We start from the raw sequence: 19471 nt of genomic DNA on the forward strand, positions 1-19471 counted from the left end.
TTTCTCAAATACAATCTTTAAGAAGGATTTTTCTTTCTATAGGATGTTCTAAGTAAAACAGAACAAGACTCTTAAGAATGCTAGCTAGGACATCACTCCACCTCGAGACCCCTGGAATATCATCTTTTAAGATTTGCTGATTTTTTCCTTCTCTATTTTCCTCCTTAAAGTTGATAAATTTATCAACTCCTTCAGTCTTGTCTGAAGTGTGTCAAACTGCGCTCACGCTGATATATAACATAGTTTAATGGATGGAGAAAGAGATCCACTCCATGAGATAGAGAGGCCGCGATGTTACCATTTGATTCATGCTGGGGACAAGAGTTTCTTTGAAGGGAACAGAAAAACATTCAGGATTGAGAGTCCTCAGTAGTTGATACCTTTTAATGGCTAACTGAAAAGATGGAAACACATTGCAGCTTTCCAGACTACTCAGGTGTCTTCATCAGGCTAACACTAATACAAAATCTGAAGTCACATATTTATGCACAATACAGCCTAGAAAAAATGCAATAGATGAGACAAGTGACGTGAAGCAGAACTATCAATATGGGAGAGGGAGAAACATAAATATAAACATTGGACCAGTTCATAGATAAGGAGTCTGGATGTTTTATGGTCCTCTGATTGGGGTCTAGTTCTGTGTTGCCCCGCAAGGTTTTAAAAGGAAATTCCTTAATTGATGTAAAAAGACATAAATCCATGCGACACATTCATTCCAGCACTGAAAGTGTCAAAGTTCGTCATAAATTTGTACTCCCAGGGAAGGGAACAGTATTAGTTGTATGGACAGGTGGTAGAGTAAGTAACATTCGTTGGCTTATATGGTCTTATAACATGATAAACCATAGCGTATAACATTCTGCTCCTTGGGAATTAACTGGATATTCCAAAAATATAAATTACGCCCTATCAATAGGATAGAGGATAAATTGGGGGTCCGACCACCTTGCAATCCCAAGAGCATGGCTCTTTAACCATGAGCATAGGGCTCTGCAGCCCTGTCTTGAACGGTAGAGAGGTGCACGCGCTCTGTCTACGCTTTATTTAATCAATGGGACTGAAGAAAATAGTTGAATACATCACTTGGTTTTCTCCAAGACTCCCATAGACAATGAATGCAGTGGAAAGCGGAAGTTGAGCGTGTGCATTTCTGCTCCATATAAGATGAATATCTGCAGATCCCTGTTCTTTGGGTTCTGGAATTCTGTTCTCAGTCTCTCTGAGGGCCCCAGTGATCAGAAAGCTATATCCACCAACCTATAGAAAGGGGATAACTTGTGTTGGTGGAAATAGTCCTTTAATCTCTAATGGTCTTAAAGTTTATATGTAGATGTGGGATCATATCCAAAAGTTCCGAAGTTTAAGTGCATGACCTATAGGAATAAAAAGACTTAACTGCCAGAAAATATAAACATAATGATAAGGTGTTATCTGAGCATGTTCGTGTGCTAACCGAGTGTCTTCGGCATGCTCGAATAATATGTTCGAGTCCCCGTGCCTGTTTATCTTGTGCCTGTTTGACAGCTGCAACACATGCAGGGATTGTGTGTTTATCGGGCAATCCCTGCATGTGTTGCGGCTGTCGAACAGCTGCGAGACATGCAGCCGCGGGGACTTGAACATATTATTCGAGCATGCCGAAGACACTCTGAGCACACGAGCATGCTCAGCAACACCTTATCCAACCACATTCGCTCATTACTAGTGGTGAAGTGTGATGTAAAAAAATATACACTACTCAAAAAAATAAAGGGAACACTTAAACAACAGAATGTAACTCCAAGTAAATCAAACTGTCCACTTAGGAAGCAACTCTGATTGACAATCAATTTCACATGCTGTTGGGCAAAGGGAGCAGACAACAGATGGAAATTATTGGCAATTATCAAGACACACTCAATAAATGAGTGGTTCTGCAGGTGGGGACCACAGACCACATCTCGGTACCAATGCTTTCTGGCTGATGTTTTGGTCACTGTTGAATGCTAGTTGTGCTTTCACACTCGTGGTAGCATGAGACGAACTCTACAAACCACACAAGTGGCTCAGGTAGTGCAGCTCATCCAGGATGGCACATCAATGCGAGCTGTGGCAATAAGGTTTGCTGTGCCTGTCAGAGTAGAGTCCAGAGGCTGGAGGGGATACCAGGAGATAAGCCAGTATACCAGGAGAAGTGGAGGGGGCCGTAGGAGGGCAACAACCCAGCAGCAGGACCGCTACCTCAGCATTTATGCAAGGAGGAACAGAAGGAGCACTGCCAGAGCCCTGCAAAATGACCTCCAGCAGGCCACAAATGTGCATGTGTCTGCACAAATGGTTAGAAAGCGACTCCATGAGGAAGGTCTGAGTGCTGAGGTCCACAGATGGGGGTTGTGCTCACAGCCCGACACCATGCAGAACGATTGGCATTTGCCAGAGAACACAGTGTTTGGCAGATTTGACATTGACGCCATGTGCTCTTCATAGATGAGAGCAGGTTCACATTGAGCACTTGTGATAGACATGACAGAGTCTGGAGACACCGCAGAGAATGTTCTGCTGCCTGCAACATCTTCCAGCATGACTAGTTTGGCAGTGGGTCAGTAATGGTGTGAGGAGGCATTTCTTTGAAGGGCACCACAGCCCTCCATCTGCTAGCGAGAGGTACCCTGACTGCCATTAGGAACGAGGATGAGATCCTCAGACCCATTTTGAAACCACATGCAGGTGCACTGGGCTCTGGGTTCCTTCTGATGCATGACAATGCTAAACCTCATGTGGCTGAAGTGTGTCAGCAGTTCCTACATGATGAAGGCATTGATGTTATGGACATGCCCACCCTTTCCCCAGACCTGAATCTAATCAAGCACATCTGGGACATCATGACTCGTTCCATCCACCAACGCCACTACAGACTGTTCAGGAGTTGTCTGTTGCTTTAATCCAGGTCTGGAAGGAGATCCCTCAGGAGAACATCCGCTGCCTCATCAGGACCATGCCCAGGCATTGAAAGGTGGTCGTACAGGCACGTGGAGGCCACAGACACTACTGAGCATCATTTCCTTGTCTTGAGGCATTACCACTGAAGTTGGATCAGGTTGTAATTTGATTTTCCACTTTGATTTTGAGTAACATTCCAAATCCAGACCTCCATGGGATATTAATTTTGATTTACATTGATCATTTTTATGTATTATCATTCTCAATTAGAGTTGAGCGAAACAGGTCGGTCAATTTCAAAAATCGCTGACTTTCGCCAAAGTTGGGTTTCATGAAATGAAACCCGACCATAGCGTGAGGTTGGCCATGATGACGGCGACCCGAGCGCCAAAGTCGCTTTTCAAATGATGCTTCCAATGCCTTTTTTCAGCCAATGATGGAGGACGCACACTGTGGGCAACGCGATGACATAGGCAGCGGCCAGCACCATCTTAGAGAAGGGCATTGAAGTGATTGGCTGGCATTGTGTGGCGTCACAGGGGGTATAAAAGGCTGTGAACGCCGACCGCCATCTTACTTCTGCCGATTTTACAATAGGGAGAGGTGCTGCTGCTGATTCTGAACAGGGAGAGTGTTAGGCATGGAAGAAGAAAAAAAAAACTGCTTCTGCTGATAGCACTTTTCACTGTACAGTTAAGGTACTGTCACACTTAGCGATGCACCAGCTATCCAGACCAGCGATATGACGCTGTCAGGATCGCTGGTGCATCGCTAAGTGGTCGCTAGTGAGCTGCCACACAGGCAGATCTCACCAGCGACATCGCTGGGGACGGGGATCGCTACTTACCTGTCACACTAGGCGATCCTGCGTCCTCCCGCCCGGCTCCACGCTCGTCGCTCATCTCTCCACAGGAAGCGCCGCAGGAAGCTGACGACGAGAAAGGGTCCAGCCTGTTCTCGCACGATCAGCGATAACCAGCGGGGGGCCGGTTGTAGGTAAGTATCACACACAACGGTATCGCTAGCAATATCGCTATAACGTCACAAGTTATAGCGATATTGTTAGAGATATCGCTTAGTGTGACAGGCCCTTTAGTGTGCAGTGAAAGGGGAGGATATTTGTTGTGTGCAGCAGCGCTGGTGGTGATTAGGCTGCCTTTTAAGGCTACCTGCTAGCTGCATTGCTGTGTGCACACTGCTGTTCAAACTGCTTTTTTCAAAGCACTCCAAATTTTATTATTTTGTCCTGGTGAGTTACTGAGCGTTCATTTTTTCACACATCGTCTAGCGGTGTACGCTCCTCACACACTACTGTGTATTCCGGCTGGTATCACGGACAAATAGAAGCTATCTGGGTGTGACTCTGGAAGAAAAAGTCGAGGAGTTTGTCCGTTTTTCCAGACCTACACCTTAGAGTTGTGTCCGTTTTTCAAACAGTTTCGTATATCTGCTGTTTGATTACAGTCAAAACTAGACAGAGACTGCATGTGTCAGTCCGTATACAAATACACGGAGCTTGACAATTTTACATACACACACCGTACAGCGGTGTACGCTCCTCACACACTACCGTGTATTCCGGCTGGTATCACAGACAAATAGAAGCTACCTGTGTGTGACTCTGGAAAAAAAAACGTAGAGTTTGTCCGTTTTTCCAGACCTACACCTTAGCGTCGTGTCCGTTTTTCAAACAGTTCCGTATATCTGCTTGTTGGATTACGGTCCAATACATACTGTAAGAGTGTCTGTGACTAACATAATATATACATTGATTTAATTTGTTTAATACACCTTACACAGCTGGATGCTCCTCATACAGTACCATCTCTCTGCTGGTATTTTGGTAACATTTTCCCAAACATGAGGAAGTATGGTGGAACAGGCCGCAGACGTGGGCAGGGGGGCGTGGCTGGTACTGATGGTGGTGGTGCATCGGCTTGTTCTGGCAAAATAGCAGCTAAGGCAGGAGGTGTTGAGCCTGCGTCATCCTCTGGGCCAAGAAGGCCTGTAAGGTTGCCTTTTCTTGGAGTTGAAAAAACGCTTTTAAAGCCGGAGCATCAGGTTTTGGCGTACATTGCCGAAACAGCCACCAGCTCTATTGCCTCCTTCTGAACGGTCAAAAACTGCAAGCACAGAGTCGTCAGTGCAGGGCTCTGGTCATAAAAAACCCTTTCCTTGTGTCCTTCGCCCCCACCAAAAGTTACAGATGCGGCAGCCCACACTTCAGATTACTCTATGGAGCTCTTTTCACATACCATGCCTGGGTTATCCAGTCAAATCCAGAATTCCCCAGTCCAAGATGAATCTTACATGGAGTACACTGATACACAGCCACTGCTAGATGATTCTGCTGGTACATTGACCCACAGCAATACATTGCCCTCGCAGTCTATTGAGCCAGAATCTGACCCTGATGAAACCCAGGTGCCCCTTCCCGCATACCATACCACATTACACGGTGACACAGAGGAAGGTAAAGAGGAAGGTGAAGAGGAAGGTGCAGATGACTTTGAAGAGGAGGTGATGGATGACCCAGTTCTGGACCCGAATTGGCATCCATTGGTGGAGGAGGGTGGTGCTGGCAATAGTTCAGATAAGGAGAAGGATCCGCAGCAGGCATTGACATTGCAGCAGCGGTTATCTAGCAGGCCCGTAGCTATCCTAAAATGTGGAACAAATACTAAAAGAGTTGCAGGACAGCTTGACCAGACGGTCAACTTAGCACAGCATACAAGGCCAGAAAATGTTTACCATAGTAGGAAGAGTGCAGTGTGGCACTTCTTTGTCCAAAATCCTACTGATGAAGCAAAGGTTACCTGTAAGAAGTGCCGAAGGACCTTTAGCCAAGGTGAACAACTCAGAAATTTGAATACCAGTTGCATGCTTAGACATTTAATCAACATGCACTTGCAAGCGTGGACGGACTACAAAACCTCAGGTAGCACATGTGCACCTGCTCCGACTGAAGGTAGCCAACAACGCTCCATCGCTACCCCCACTGTAAGACCACTGCCACCATTAAGCACACCACCAGCACTAAATGTGGAGGTGTCGTCGCAAGGCCAAAGCACTCAGGGAATCACAATGCTTTTACAACACAACACTGAATCTAGGCCATCACCACCAATACCATCACCAACCCCCTCTCACTCCATCCGGTCCACCGCTACTTCCCCCATATGCAACTCTCCAGTCCAGCTCACCCTACCAGGCACTCTGAGTTGGACAAGAAAGTACTCATCCTCTCATCCACGTACACTGTGTTTGAACACCTACATTGCCAAACTAATCTCATTAGAGATGATGCCCTACCTTTTGGTTGAAAGTGAAGCTTTCCGGGACCTCATGGCCTACGCTGTCCCACGCTATGACCTACCCAGTCGGCACTTCTTTTCTTGAAAAGCCATTCCTGCCCTCCACCGGCATGTGAAAGACCGCATTGTCCATGCACTAAAACAGTCAGTGAGTGGAAAGGTGCACCTCACAACGGATGCATGGACCAGTAGGCATGGCCAGGGCCGTTACGTGTCCATCACTGTGCACTGGTTAATGTGTTGGATGCAGGCTCCACTGGGGACAGCGGCGGTGGAACAGTGCTGCCTAGCCCATGGTATAGGAAACAGTTGGCTGTAGGCTTTCGCTCCTCCTCCTCCTCGTCTATGAGCGAAAGCTCATCCACAGAGCACAGTCGCACGAGCCCTACATCCGCAGCTGGCAGTGTTGCACATGAGGTGTCCCATTATCGAACTGCTAGTGGTAAGCGTCAGCAGGCTGTGTTAAAGATGATGTCTTTGGGCGACAACAGACACACCGCAGAGGTACTGGCCGACTACTTGCAGCGACAAACTGAGTCATGGCTAGGCAGTCTACATCTTGAGGCAGGCAAGGTAGTTCGTGATAACGGCCGTAATTTTGTGGCATCCATAGCCTGTGCAAAACTCGCACACATACCTTGCCTGGCTCACACTTTGAACCTGGTCGTGCAGTGCTTCCTTAATAATTATCCGGAGTTAACATCCCTGCTCCATAAGGTGCGAAGACTGTGCTAGCACATCCGTCGCTCGGCCGTACAATCCAGTCGTATGCAGAAGCTGCAGCGATTGCTCCACCTCCCCAAGCACCGCCTAATTCATAGACGTTGCAACAAGGTGGAACTCCACCCTGCACATGGTTGAGAGGCTGTGCGAACAGAAGCAGGCTGTAATGCATTTGTGGGAGGATACACGGGCAGGCAGTTTGAGGGAAGACATGGAATTGTCAGGTGTGCAGTGGTCAAAGCTGAAAGACAACTGTAAAGTCCTTCAGTGTTTTGAGGAATGCACATGGCTGGTTAGTGCAGACGATACCATAATAAGCATGAGCATCCCACTTATGCGTCTGCTCATGCAAAGTTTGACGCACATTAAGGATCGGGCATCTGCAGCGGAGGAGGAGGGAAGCCTTGATGACAGTCAGCCATTGTCTGGTCAGGGAACTGTCCTGGACGAGGTGGAGGAAGAAGAGGAAGAGGAGGAGGATGAGGATGAGGGGGATGATTATTTTGGGCAGGAGGATGTTTCTCAGGGGGCAAGAGAAAATGTTGGCATTCGAAGGTCAGGTACAGTGTTTGTGCATGACTGTAGGGATGGGCATTTGCCAGAAACTGCTCCTCCACCCACCACGGGCAGTGCATCATTGACACCTGGAACATTGGCCCACATGTGTGATTATGCCTTGCGGATCCGAAAAAGGGACCCTCGCATTGCCAAAATGATGAAGGATGACGACTACTGGCTGGCCAGCATCCTCGATCCACGCTACAAAGGCAAATTACACAACATCATGCCAGAGGAGAACCTAGAGATAATATTGGCTAACAAAAAAGCAACCGTTTGTTTGAGGCTTTCCCAGCAGACAGCAGCGGTGCTAGTAATCCCACGAGCCATAGTGGGCACAATGGAAGAGGTGTTTGTGGTGCACACAGCAGAAGTGGCGTTGGAGACAGGGGTTTAATGACCATGTTGTGGAATCATTTCTCAAGTACCGCTCACACGACTGCTAATACAGCATCGATTAAAAGTGACAGGAGGCAGCAGTTGTCAACTATGGTTACAAACTACTTTTCCTCCCATATCGATGTTCTCCCTCACAGGTCATTCCCCTTTGACTATTGGGCCTCTAAACTGGACGCCTGGCCTGAATTGGCACAATATGTCTTACAGGAGCTTGCTTGCCCTGTTGCTAGTGTGTTATCTGAAAGAGTCTTCAGTGCTGCTGGATCAATCCTGACAGAAAAAAGTACCCGTCTGTCGACCCAAAATGTTGATGATCTAACCTTCATTAAAATGAACCATGCATGGGTTTCAAAGGATTTTGCCCCACCTTCCCCTGATGACACATAGGTTACCAGAAAAGTGCCTCGGTTTTTCCTCCTCTTCCTTGGACTTGCCCAATTACGCCCTTTGCAGCAGCTGAATGTCCAGCCAACACATCTACATATGTCAATTTTTAAACCTCCATAACTAGGCTGCCCACCCCTCCCCCAACGGCTGGGGAAAAGACCTGGCACACCCCGGCAAGTGCCGTTGCTCTGAACAGGTGGATGGGCCCACTGATGGCCGACGGCAATGGCACAGGGCCCCTCATAGTACAATACAGTGTCTCAGACGGTGGGAGGGCCAACTCGCCGTCATACACACCAGCGTACTATGAGAGGCCCTCTGCCAGTACCGTCGACCATGATTGTGCCCCCCTGCTTGGTCATGGCCACAGCACTTGAAAGTTGCAATACTTACCTCTCCCTGCTCCACCGCTGTGTAGTCTGGGCAGTTAAATCCTTCACAGGGATGGCCACTAGAAATTTGGTGTATGGATCAATGATGGTTAAGATGTAGCTATGGCCTGTCCTGCTGGCCTCTACCTTCAGGTGATCAATGGCTACCATTTGAAATGGACATCAACTTACAAGCAGATGCCGTGGTGGTTTATGATCACCTTTCACAGTTGTGATAGTCACAGACGTGTGACATTCCTGCCACCATTTTTCAATATCTCCTCTCATGCCAAATAGAATTGCCTACAGCCTGTGGCTTCTGTCTTTTGCACTCCAAAATGACCAGACACATTATGCTAGGCAGTGAGGACCATGGGTACATCTCTCCCTGTGATCACAATTTGATTGAGACGAGTAACGGTGATGTGATCCACGCTACTACGATAAAGCAATCCTTTCTTCACAAAGAACCTTTTTCGCTTTCTCCACAGACACAGTAATTGAGGGTCTGCATCGCCTCTGCAACATATATCAGGAGGTTTTCCCGTGATGAGTAATTCCAAAATTTCAGCTAACACTCGACTTTGCGTCTATACTTGTATCCATGTAGTTTCCAGTTGCGGAGATTCTTGACTGGCTTACTGAGATTGAAATATATGCAAACATTTAAAAGTACCACAACACTGTATACTGATGTACGCTATGAATACCTTTCCCTTTTTCTACTTTTTTAATTCTAGTGTAATACATAGTGAGCCTGTGAGTGTCTGACTCCAGAAGTATAGACGGAAATTTAACCCTAGACTGGGCACACCTGGTATGTGCTGATACAGTACCTTGTTTCAAAAATCTGTATTAAGGTATCATCTGTAGGATAACCAACTGTGGGGGGACCTCTTCTTGCCGCAGACAAACATGACACTGAGATATTGTACAGGTCTGTTTTTAGTGCCCATCCTTCTGTCGACAACAGCAATTCACCACAGCCATTTCACATTTCTCTGTACACAGACCCCGGTACCTTCACTTCCTTTGTAACTATAATTGTGACGTCCTCTGTGGCTCTTCCACTGTGGCGGGCCTAGGCCCAACCACCACAGCGCTGCACCAGTCTGAGCACACCGTCCGTATGATAGCCCCAGGCCGTCTGCGTCTGTGGCTACCATCCTCTGGCCCACCCCCTGTGACCGCCTCAACTGTCAGTCCTCTCTGGAGCCTTTCCACTGTCTCTTTTTCCTCAGCAGACCTTCCTCTTTACTGTGCTCTCTTCGCTGGCTGACTCTTCCAGAACCTTCCCTCAGCCGTTTATACTTCCAGTTCTGGTAACTCCGCCCACCATCACCTAACAGTTTCTCTGACCAATGGCAGTTATTCCTACACTCTCCACTGCTCTCCAATGGGCAAGCTAAAACACTGCACCCTGTCTCTTTATATTAGCGGTTTCACACCTACACTGCGCTACACCTCTGCTTCTCACTACAGGCTGGTTTGTCTGTCAGTCCACCTTCCCTACATCATCCATAGTGAGTGAGCATGTGTGGGTTATGCCTTCTATATATACGGTGAATCGGAGAAACAAATTTTTACACTATACTCGATACAGCTTGTATCTTGTTATACCTATATCTGAGGGTAAACTGATTAAATTTGCTGATGACACAAAGCTAGGAGGGATAGCTAATACTAGAGAAGAGAGAGAGAGGATTCAAAAAGATTTAAGTAAACTGGAGAAGTGGGCAGCAACTAACAGAATGGTTTTTAACAGGGAGAAATGCAAAGTACTACATCTGGGCAATAAAAATGGAAAAAGCATATATAGAATGGGAGGAATAGGGCTAAGTGACAGCACATGTGAAAAAGACTTGGGTATACTAATAGATCACAGACTGAATATGAGTCAACAGTGTGATGCAGCAGCAAAAAAGGCAAATGCAATTCTAGGATGTATTAACAGAAGCATACAGTCTAGATCACGTGAAGTCATTATTTCCCTCTACTCCTCTTTGGTCAGACCTCATCTGGAATATTGTGTCCAGTTTTGGGCACCACATTTTAAAAAAGACATCAACAAACTGGAGCAAGTTCAGAAAAGAGCGACCAGAATGGTGACCGGTCTGCAAACCCTGTCTTATGAGGAAAGGTTGCAGGATTTGGGAATGTTTAGTTTGCAAAAGAGAAGACTGAGAGGAGACTTAATAGCTGTCTACAAATATCTAAAGGGCTGTCACATTGTAGAAGGATCAACTTTATTCTCATTTGCACAAGGAAAGACTAGAAGCAATGGGATGAAACTGAATGGGAGGAGACACAGATTAGATATTAGAAAAAACTTTTTGACAGTTAGAGTGATCAATGAGTGGAACAGGCTGCCACGAGAAGTGGTGAGTTCTCCTTCAATGGAAGTCTTCAAACAGAGGCTGGACAGACATCTGACTGGGATGATTTAGCGAATCCTGCTTTGAGCAGGGGGTTGGACCAGATGGCCCAGGAGGTCCCTTCCAACTCTACGATTCTATGATTCTATGATTCTATGATTCTATACAGTACCTTTGTTCGACATTTAGCATTACAGTCCAATCCATACTGTGCAAGCGTCTGAGCGTGACTACGGGACTATCTATACAGAGATTTCAATTGTCCCCTAAAAATATATATACTTGCTATCCAGGAACTTTTTTACAACATTTTTAATTATGGTCAAAACCAAACTGAGTGAGCGTCTGAGGGTGACTACGGAAATATATACCGATATTTTCAATTTGGCCAACACTGTATACATCAGAACGCTTCTGATACAGTAACCTTTTCAGCTATTTAGATTCTGGTGTAATCCATAATGAGCCTGTAAACGTCTGTCTGTTACTCCGGCAAAATATTTAGAACTTTAAGATTAGCCCAACACTGTACACAGCTGTACGCTTGTGTTACATAACCCATTTACAGCTTTTCATATTCTTGTGTAATCCATACTGGGCCTGAGAGCATTTGTGTCTGCCTCCTGAAATGTATACGGAGAATCAGAATGTTTACACTATACTATATATACCTTTTATGTGGTGATACTGTACCCTTTTTCAACTTGTTTTTTTATTGGATAATCCATACTGAACCTGTGAGCGTCTGTGTATGCCTCATGAAATATATACAGAGATTTACTGTTATCCATAGACTGTATAGAGCTGTACGCTTCTGATATAGTACCATATACAGTGGGGCAAAAAAGTATTTAGTCAGTCAGCAATAGTGCAAGTTCCACCACTTAAAAAGATGAGAGGCGTCTGTAATTTACATCATAGGTAGACCTCAACTATGGGAGACAAACTGAGAAAAAAAAATCCAGAAAATCACATTGTCTGTTTTTTTTTCATTTTATTTGCATATTATGGTGGAAAATAAGTATTTGGTCAGAAACAAAATTTCATCTCAATACTTTGTGATATATCCTTTGTTGGCAATGACAGAGGTCAAACGTTTTCTGTAAGTCTTCACAAGGTTGCCACAGACTGTTGTTGGTATGTTGGCCCATTCCTCCATGCAGATCTCCTCTAGAGCAGTGATGTTTTTGGCTTTTCGCTTGGCAACACGGACTTTCAACTCCCTCCAAAGGTTTTTTATAGGGTTGAGATCTGGAGACTGGCTAGGCCACTCCAGGACCTTGAAATGCTTCTTACGAAGCCACTCCTTCGTTGCCCTGGCGGTGTGCTTTGGATCATTGTCATGTTGAAAGACCCAGCCACGTTTCATCTTCAATGCCCTTGCTGATGGAAGGAGGTTTGCACTCAAAATCTCACGATACATGGCCCCATTCATTCTTTCATGTACCCGGATCAGTTGTCCTGGCCCCTTTGCAGAGAAACAGCCCCAAAGCATGATGTTTCCACCACCATGCTTTACAGTAGGTATGGTGTTTGATGGATGCAACTCAGTATTCTTTTTCCTCCAAACACGACAAGTTGTGTTTCTACCACACAGTTCCAGTTTGGTTTCATCAGACCATAGGACATTCTCCCAAAACTCCTCTGGATCATCCAAATGCTCTCTAGCAAACTTCAGACGGGCCCGGACATGTACAGGCTTAAGCAGTGGGACACGTCTGGCACTGCAGGATCTGAGTCCATGGTGGCGTAGTGTGTTACTTATGGTAGGCCTTGTTACATTGGTCCCAGCTCTCTGCAGTTCATTCACTAGGTCCCCCCGCGTGGTTCTGGGATTTTTGCTCACCGTTCTTGTGATCATTCTGACCCCACGGGGTGGGATTTTGCGTGGAGCACCAGATCGAGGGAGATTATCAGTGGTCTTGTATGTCTTCCATTTTCTAATTATTGCTCCCACAGTTGATTTCTTCACTCCAAGCTGGTTGGCTATTGCAGATTCAGTCTTCCCAGCCAGGTGCAGGGCTACAATTTTGTTTCTGGTGTCCTTTGACAGCTCTTTGGTATTCACCATATTGGATTTTGGAGTCAGACTGTTTGAGGGTGTGCACAGGTGTCTTTTTATACTGATAACAAGCTTAAACAGGTGCCATTACTACAGGTAATGAGTGGAGGAAAGAGGAGACTCTTAAAGAAGAAGTTACAGGTCTGTGAGAGCCAGAAATCTTGATTGCTTGTTTCTGACCAAATACTTATTTTCCACCATAATATGCAAATAAAATGAAAAAAAAACAGACAATGTGATTTTCTGGATTTTTTTTTCTCAGTTTGTCTCCCATAGTTGAGGTCTACCTATGATGTAAATTACAGACGCCTCTCATCTTTTTAAGTGGTGGAACTTGCACTATTGCTGACTGACTAAATACTTTTTTGCCCCACTGTATCTGCTGGTATTTTTGGTCCATTTTCAAAAACATGAGGAAGTATGGTGGAAGAGGATGCGGATGTGGACGTGGAGGGCCACCTGGTACTGATGGTGGTGGTGGTTCATCTGCTGGTAGTGCCAAAAACACAATAGAAGCTAAGGCAGGAAGTGTTGAGCCAGCGTCATGGTGTAGCTCTGGAAGGCCTATAAGGCTCCCTTTTCTGGGAGTAGGTAGACTGCTTTTAAAGCCGGAGTATCAGGAACTGTTTGTGGCTTACATTGCTGAAACAGCTTCCAGCTCTATCGCCTCCTATTCTGAAGTTGTAAAAAATGCAAGCACCGAGTCGTAACTGCAGGCTTCTGGTCAGGAGCAAACCCTTTCCTTGTGTCCTTTACCCACACCAAAAGTGAAGGATGTGGAAGCACACACCTCAGATTACTCCATGGAGATCTTTTCACATACCATGCCTTGGTTAATTAAAAATAGGGCCCATCATGTACTGGAGCAATGTAAATGGGGCAGATCACACACTGGAGCAGCATCTAAGGGGCACATTATACACTGGAGCATAACAAATGTGACCCATTATATATGGAGCATTATTAGAGCCCATCATACACTGGAGCATCATCCATGAGGCCCATGATGTACTGGAGCAATGTAAATGGGGCAGATCAGACACTGGAGCAGCATCTAAGGGGCACATTATACACTGGAGCATTACAAATGGGGCCCATTATATATGAGCATTATTGGAGCCCATCAGACACTGGAGCATCATTCATGAATCCATGAGGCCCATGATATACTGGAGCAATGTAAATGGGGCACATTATACACTGGAGCATTACAAATGTGGTCCATTATATATGGAGCATTATGTGGAGCTCATCAGATACTGTATGGAACATTATATGTGACTAATTATTTGGTATGGAGAAATATATGGGGCTCATTATTCTGTATGGTGCACAATGTGGTGGCCATAACACTGTATGGAGTAATATACTGCCCTGGTTTTGAGCTATTGTACAATTTAAAATAGATCAGTCATGTCATGTAAGCAGTGAAGTATGTGTCATTGTACTATACCTATATTTCTGTGGTGTATCGGAGCATCATGAGTTGTGGTATGTGTTAAAGGGGCGCAATGACACTCTTTGACTCAGGGCACACGAAAACCTGGAACCAGCCCAACCCCCCACAACTTTAGCCAAATAACCCCCAGTTTTTAATGCCTAACTATTATTATGAAGTAAATTAAGGTTGACAAGCTTCAGTAATAAGAATTGATGTTTTTGGCATTGAAATGGGCACTGTAGGTGTGTTTACTGTCCTCCACTCCCTGCCGACTTTGCTTCCCCATTGACTTGCATTGGGTTTCGTGTTTCAGTCGGCCTCCGACTTTTCCCTATAGTCGGCCGATTTCGTTCGACCCAACTTTTGCGAAAGTTGGGTTTCATGAAACCCGACTCGACCCGAAAAAAGGCAAAAGCGCTCATCTCTATTCTCAATGCATTCCACTATGTAATGAATAAAGATTTATAACTGGAATACTTCATTCAATGGCATCTAGGATGTGGTATTTTAGTGTTCCCTTTATTTTTTTGAGCAGTGTATAATAATATACAAATATTACAGTCCCCAAATGATCTTTTTAAACGTTTGAGGAACAGACCGTGAAAATTAAAAAAATAAATAAATAGTGGTGTCATCATAAATCTTTTCCGTAATGCTAGTTTCCTCGAATAGCAGCAACCATTTACAAAATAAAAAAAATAATGGATGAACTGTGTCTGGTGCCGAAGACCAAAAATGCCCTGGAGTTGAACAAGTAAAGTCAAAGTGTCTATGTTACATGGGGTTAACTACAGTATATGAATTATGACTATTTGATAAACTGGACTGTGATAGTTTAGCTGAGCAGGAGGTATAACAATATCCCGACCCCATGGTGCAGGGACACCCCCCCCCCCGAGATCAATCAGCAGATGGCCACTTGCATTTCATATTTGAAGTCATGCGTGTTTCCTTCCATTACTGCGAGCGAGTGCAGCCGGGAAGGCGCTTTCGTGTTACACATCCACTCAATGCGGTGTAATTTCACAGGCTGTCACTCAAACACGTCTAACATCTGAAACATGGAAATCACTACACGCACAACATCTTGGTGGGATTTGCTGCAAAACACCGAGATTCTGAGTTACAACTTTATCCGTAGACTGTAAAGCTATACATTATGAATAAATCACTTTCTAAGAGCCATCATGGGTTTACTAATGAGGAGCGCAGGCATCTAGCACAGTGTGTGACATGTTGTCATTTTCAGGTCTGGCTGTGGGCTGGATGACTTCTTGCAGTGTAGATTACTGCGTGAGCCTCAATGTGCATCTTTATGGTATATGTTGCTTGTATTGTCCAGACACATTTTATATTTTTAAAGGCAATAACCAACTGAGCACTTAAAGTAAATCCCAGGCCCGTATATTTTTTATCATTCTTCTGCTAATTTGTAGATTCAGCTTTCTAATCAATATACTGTAACCATCAATCATTTACACCAATAGAGTATAACCTCCAAGCATTTGTTCCAATAAGCTGTAACCAGCAAGTATCTGCTTTGTCAACTGACTGCATCCTCAAAGCATTTATGTCTGTACACTTTAAACACTAAACAATAGGCTGTAACCATCAATCATCTGTGCTACTAGACTGTACCCTCCAATATTCTGGGCCAATAGACTCTAATCTCCAAGCACCTTCTGGGCCAAAAGACTGTAACCACCAAGTATCTTCTGGGCCAATAGACTGTAACCTCCAAGCATCTTCTGGGCCACAAGACTGTAACCTCCAATGTTCTGGGCCAAAAGACTAACAACCAAGTATCTTCTGGACCAATAGACTGTCACCTCCAAGCATCTTCTGGGCCAAAAGACTGTAACCTCCAATATTCTGGGCCAATAGACTCTAACCTCCAAGCACCTTCTGGGCCAAAAGACTGTAACCTCCAATGTTCTGGGCCAAAAGACTGTAATCACCAAGTATCTTCTGGGCCAATAGACTGTAACCTCCAAGCATCTTCTGGGCCACAAGACTGTAACCTCCAATGTTCTGGGCCAAAAGACTAACAACCAAGTATCTTCTGGACCAATAGACTGTCACCTCCAAGCATCTTCTGGGCCAAAAGACTGTAACCTCCAATATTCTGGGCCAATAGACTCTAACCTCCAAGCACCTTCTGGGCCAAAAGACTGTAACCTCCAATGTTCTGGGCCAAAAGACTGTAATCACCAAGTATCTTCTGGGCCAATAGACTGTAACCTCAAGCATCTTCTGTGTCAAAAGACTGTAACCTCAAGCATCTTCTGTGTCAAAAGACTGTAACCTCAGGCATCTTCTGTGTCAAAAGACTGTAACCTCCAATATTCTGGGCCAAAAGACTGTAACAACCAAGTATCTTCTGGGCCAATAGACTGTAACCTCAAAGCATCTTCTGTGTCAAAAGACTGTAACCTCAAGCATCTTCTGTGTCAAAAGACTGTAACCTCAAGCATCTTCTGTGTCAAAAGACTGTAACCTCAAGCATCTTCTGGGTCAAAAGACTGTAACCTCCAATGTTCTGGGCCAAAAGACTGTAACAGCCAAGTATCTTCTGGGCCAATAGACTGTAACCTCAAAGCATCTTCTGGGCCAAAAGACTGTAACCTCCAAGCATCTTTTGGGCCAATAGACTGTAACCTCTAAGCATCTTCTGGGCCAAAAGACTGTAAGCTCCAAGCATCTTTTGGGCCAATAGACTGTAACCTCTAAGCATCTTCTGGGCCAATAGACTGTAACCTCCAAACATCCTCTGAGCTAATAGACTATAATCACCAAGCATCTTCAGGGCCAATAGACTGTAACCACCAAGTATCTGCGCTAATACACTACAGCCACAAAATTTCTCTACTGCGTATCACAACTACCCAGCTAATTGTTTCTGTTTTTAAGCATTAAGCTTTGTGCCCCACCCAGAGTACAGGTCAAGCTACATTTTGTGGAATGATGAGTCTCCTTCATTTACTGCACCATCCACGAGTAAGGTAAGGTACTGTGTTAGGGTCAAAGGCCATTCATAAAAGAAATGACCTTAGATTTGAAACTAAAATTGACAATTATTTTTTTCAACCAGAATGAAGAAAAAAACAACATGTAATTCTTATCAGCACATCAGGATGAAAAAGATATACTGTGGAACTAAGAAGAATATTAAACTGGTGGCCCATTGGCCACAATTATTGTGACTGTTCTTATTATCATTACTTCTATACTGTAGACTACAGCTCCTGTGTAGGAAACCTAAACCAATGTACTTCAGGTCTACGTAATAAATCCAAACCTAATAGCAATGGGTTAATGCTCTTATTTAATCATTTAATCAATTTTTAGACTTACCGCAGCCAGCGGTGGACAGTTCATCACTTCCATTGGGACAATCTCTTTCTCCATCACAAAGCCAATGAAAAGGAACACAGGCGTGGGAATTAGGGCAGCTGAACATGTCAGAAGCACAGGTCACTAAACCTGAGGGGAAATAGAAAAGTAGAGACGGAAAAGAGCAGGAAATATAGAGAGCAGAAAACAGTGTAAGGGCCATAAGAGAATGAGGAAAAAAAGGGAAATAAGGAAAAAGGACAAAAGTAGGAAGGATGGGAGGAAGATATGGATGGAGGTAGGGAGCAAAAGAGAGAAGGGAGAAGAATGCAGGAGCATAGTGAGGAAGGGAGAGCGCAAATGAGAAAGGGAGGGAAATAAGGAACGGTGAAATGGAGGAAAAAGTAAGGAAGGCAAGAAAGGAATGGAGCCAGCAAAGAACGAGGAAGGAAGGAAGTGAGAGATGGAAGGAAAAGTGTGTGGAAGGGAGGGAGTGAAGGAAGTAAGGAAGGGGAATAATGAATGGAGTGAAGGTGGGGGAAAAGGAAAGGAGGAAAGGTATATATAGAGTGAAGAAGGGAGAAAGAATTAAAGAGTTAACCGGACAAAGAAAGGTAGGAAAGGGCAGAGTGAGAAAGGAGGAAAGGAAATATGGCAGAAAACAAAGGAATGGAGCAAGTAAGGGATAAAGGAAAAAGTAAGAGAATGGAAAGAAGGAAGGATTATGGAAGAAAGTCAATTTAAAGAAAAAGAAGTGGAAGAGGAAATTGGTGGGTGGAATATGAAAGTAGAGAAGAAAATGTGGATATATAAAAATAGGAAAAATGGTAGGAAGGAAGGAAAATAGAAGGACAAGGTAGAGTGAGGGACAGAAAAGGGGATGGATGAATGGAGATAAGCAAATAGTGTGAGAGGATGGAACAGGAAGAAGAGAGAAAAAAGGAGAGGGAGTAAGAGAAATGTTATTTCTCGTTCTTTGTCATCAGCTTTAGGCAGTATTTCCAGTAATAGCCAGGGAAGTGTTACATTACAGCAGTGAGTTACGGGGTCTCTGCTAGGACTGTGATACAATTTATTTGTACAGTATTTTAAAAAAGACTGATTGCGTTATCAGGTCACTTCCAGTAATGTCCATTAAGGACTGTGGACCGTGTACAGACACTGGTGAAATCAGTGTATTTACTACAGAAGAGGCAGTACATCTTTTTGTGTCTTTTGATACGTCAATTTGCCAAGTCTTTGTCCTATAATTTTGGTGATAACGTCAAATCTCTCCATTCCACTATAGACTTTACTCTTCTCTTCCTAAAACTACGGGTCTGATTGCCACATTTGTTTTTTATTGTCATGGATTAGTAGGAGATACAAACCACAGATATCATCACTTTCATCGGAACCATCCCCACAATCGTCTTCTCCATCGCACATCCACTGCTTGGATATACACTTGTTTTGTGAGCAGGCAAACTCGTTCCACGAACAGGAAGTACCTAAGGAAAAGAGGCGCATCTAAAAAGCAGGAACCTTAATTACATTTTCCGTATATACCCCCTCCGGAAACATCCATTTCATACAGGCTCCTTGGA

General features: G+C 44.6%; 1 protein-coding gene across 1 annotated transcript in view; it reads right to left on the minus strand.

The window, feature by feature from the left end:
- Nucleotides 1–19471, minus strand: part of LRP1B (LDL receptor related protein 1B) — a 1871059-nt gene that overhangs the window by 261532 nt on the left and 1590056 nt on the right. The window contains exons 51-52 of the mRNA XM_073545568.1: nt 19256–19375; nt 17907–18035 (exon numbers count right to left, since the gene is read on the minus strand). Of these exons, the coding sequence (XP_073401669.1) occupies nt 17907–18035; nt 19256–19375 (249 nt within the window). The remainder of the gene's footprint in view (nt 1–17906; nt 18036–19255; nt 19376–19471) is intronic.

The sequence above is a fragment of the Dendrobates tinctorius genome, unplaced genomic scaffold (genome assembly GCF_039654945.1).
Source record: "Dendrobates tinctorius isolate UK_male_01 unplaced genomic scaffold, ASM3965494v1 ptg000143l, whole genome shotgun sequence".
Classification (NCBI taxonomy): Eukaryota; Metazoa; Chordata; class Amphibia; order Anura; family Dendrobatidae; genus Dendrobates; species Dendrobates tinctorius.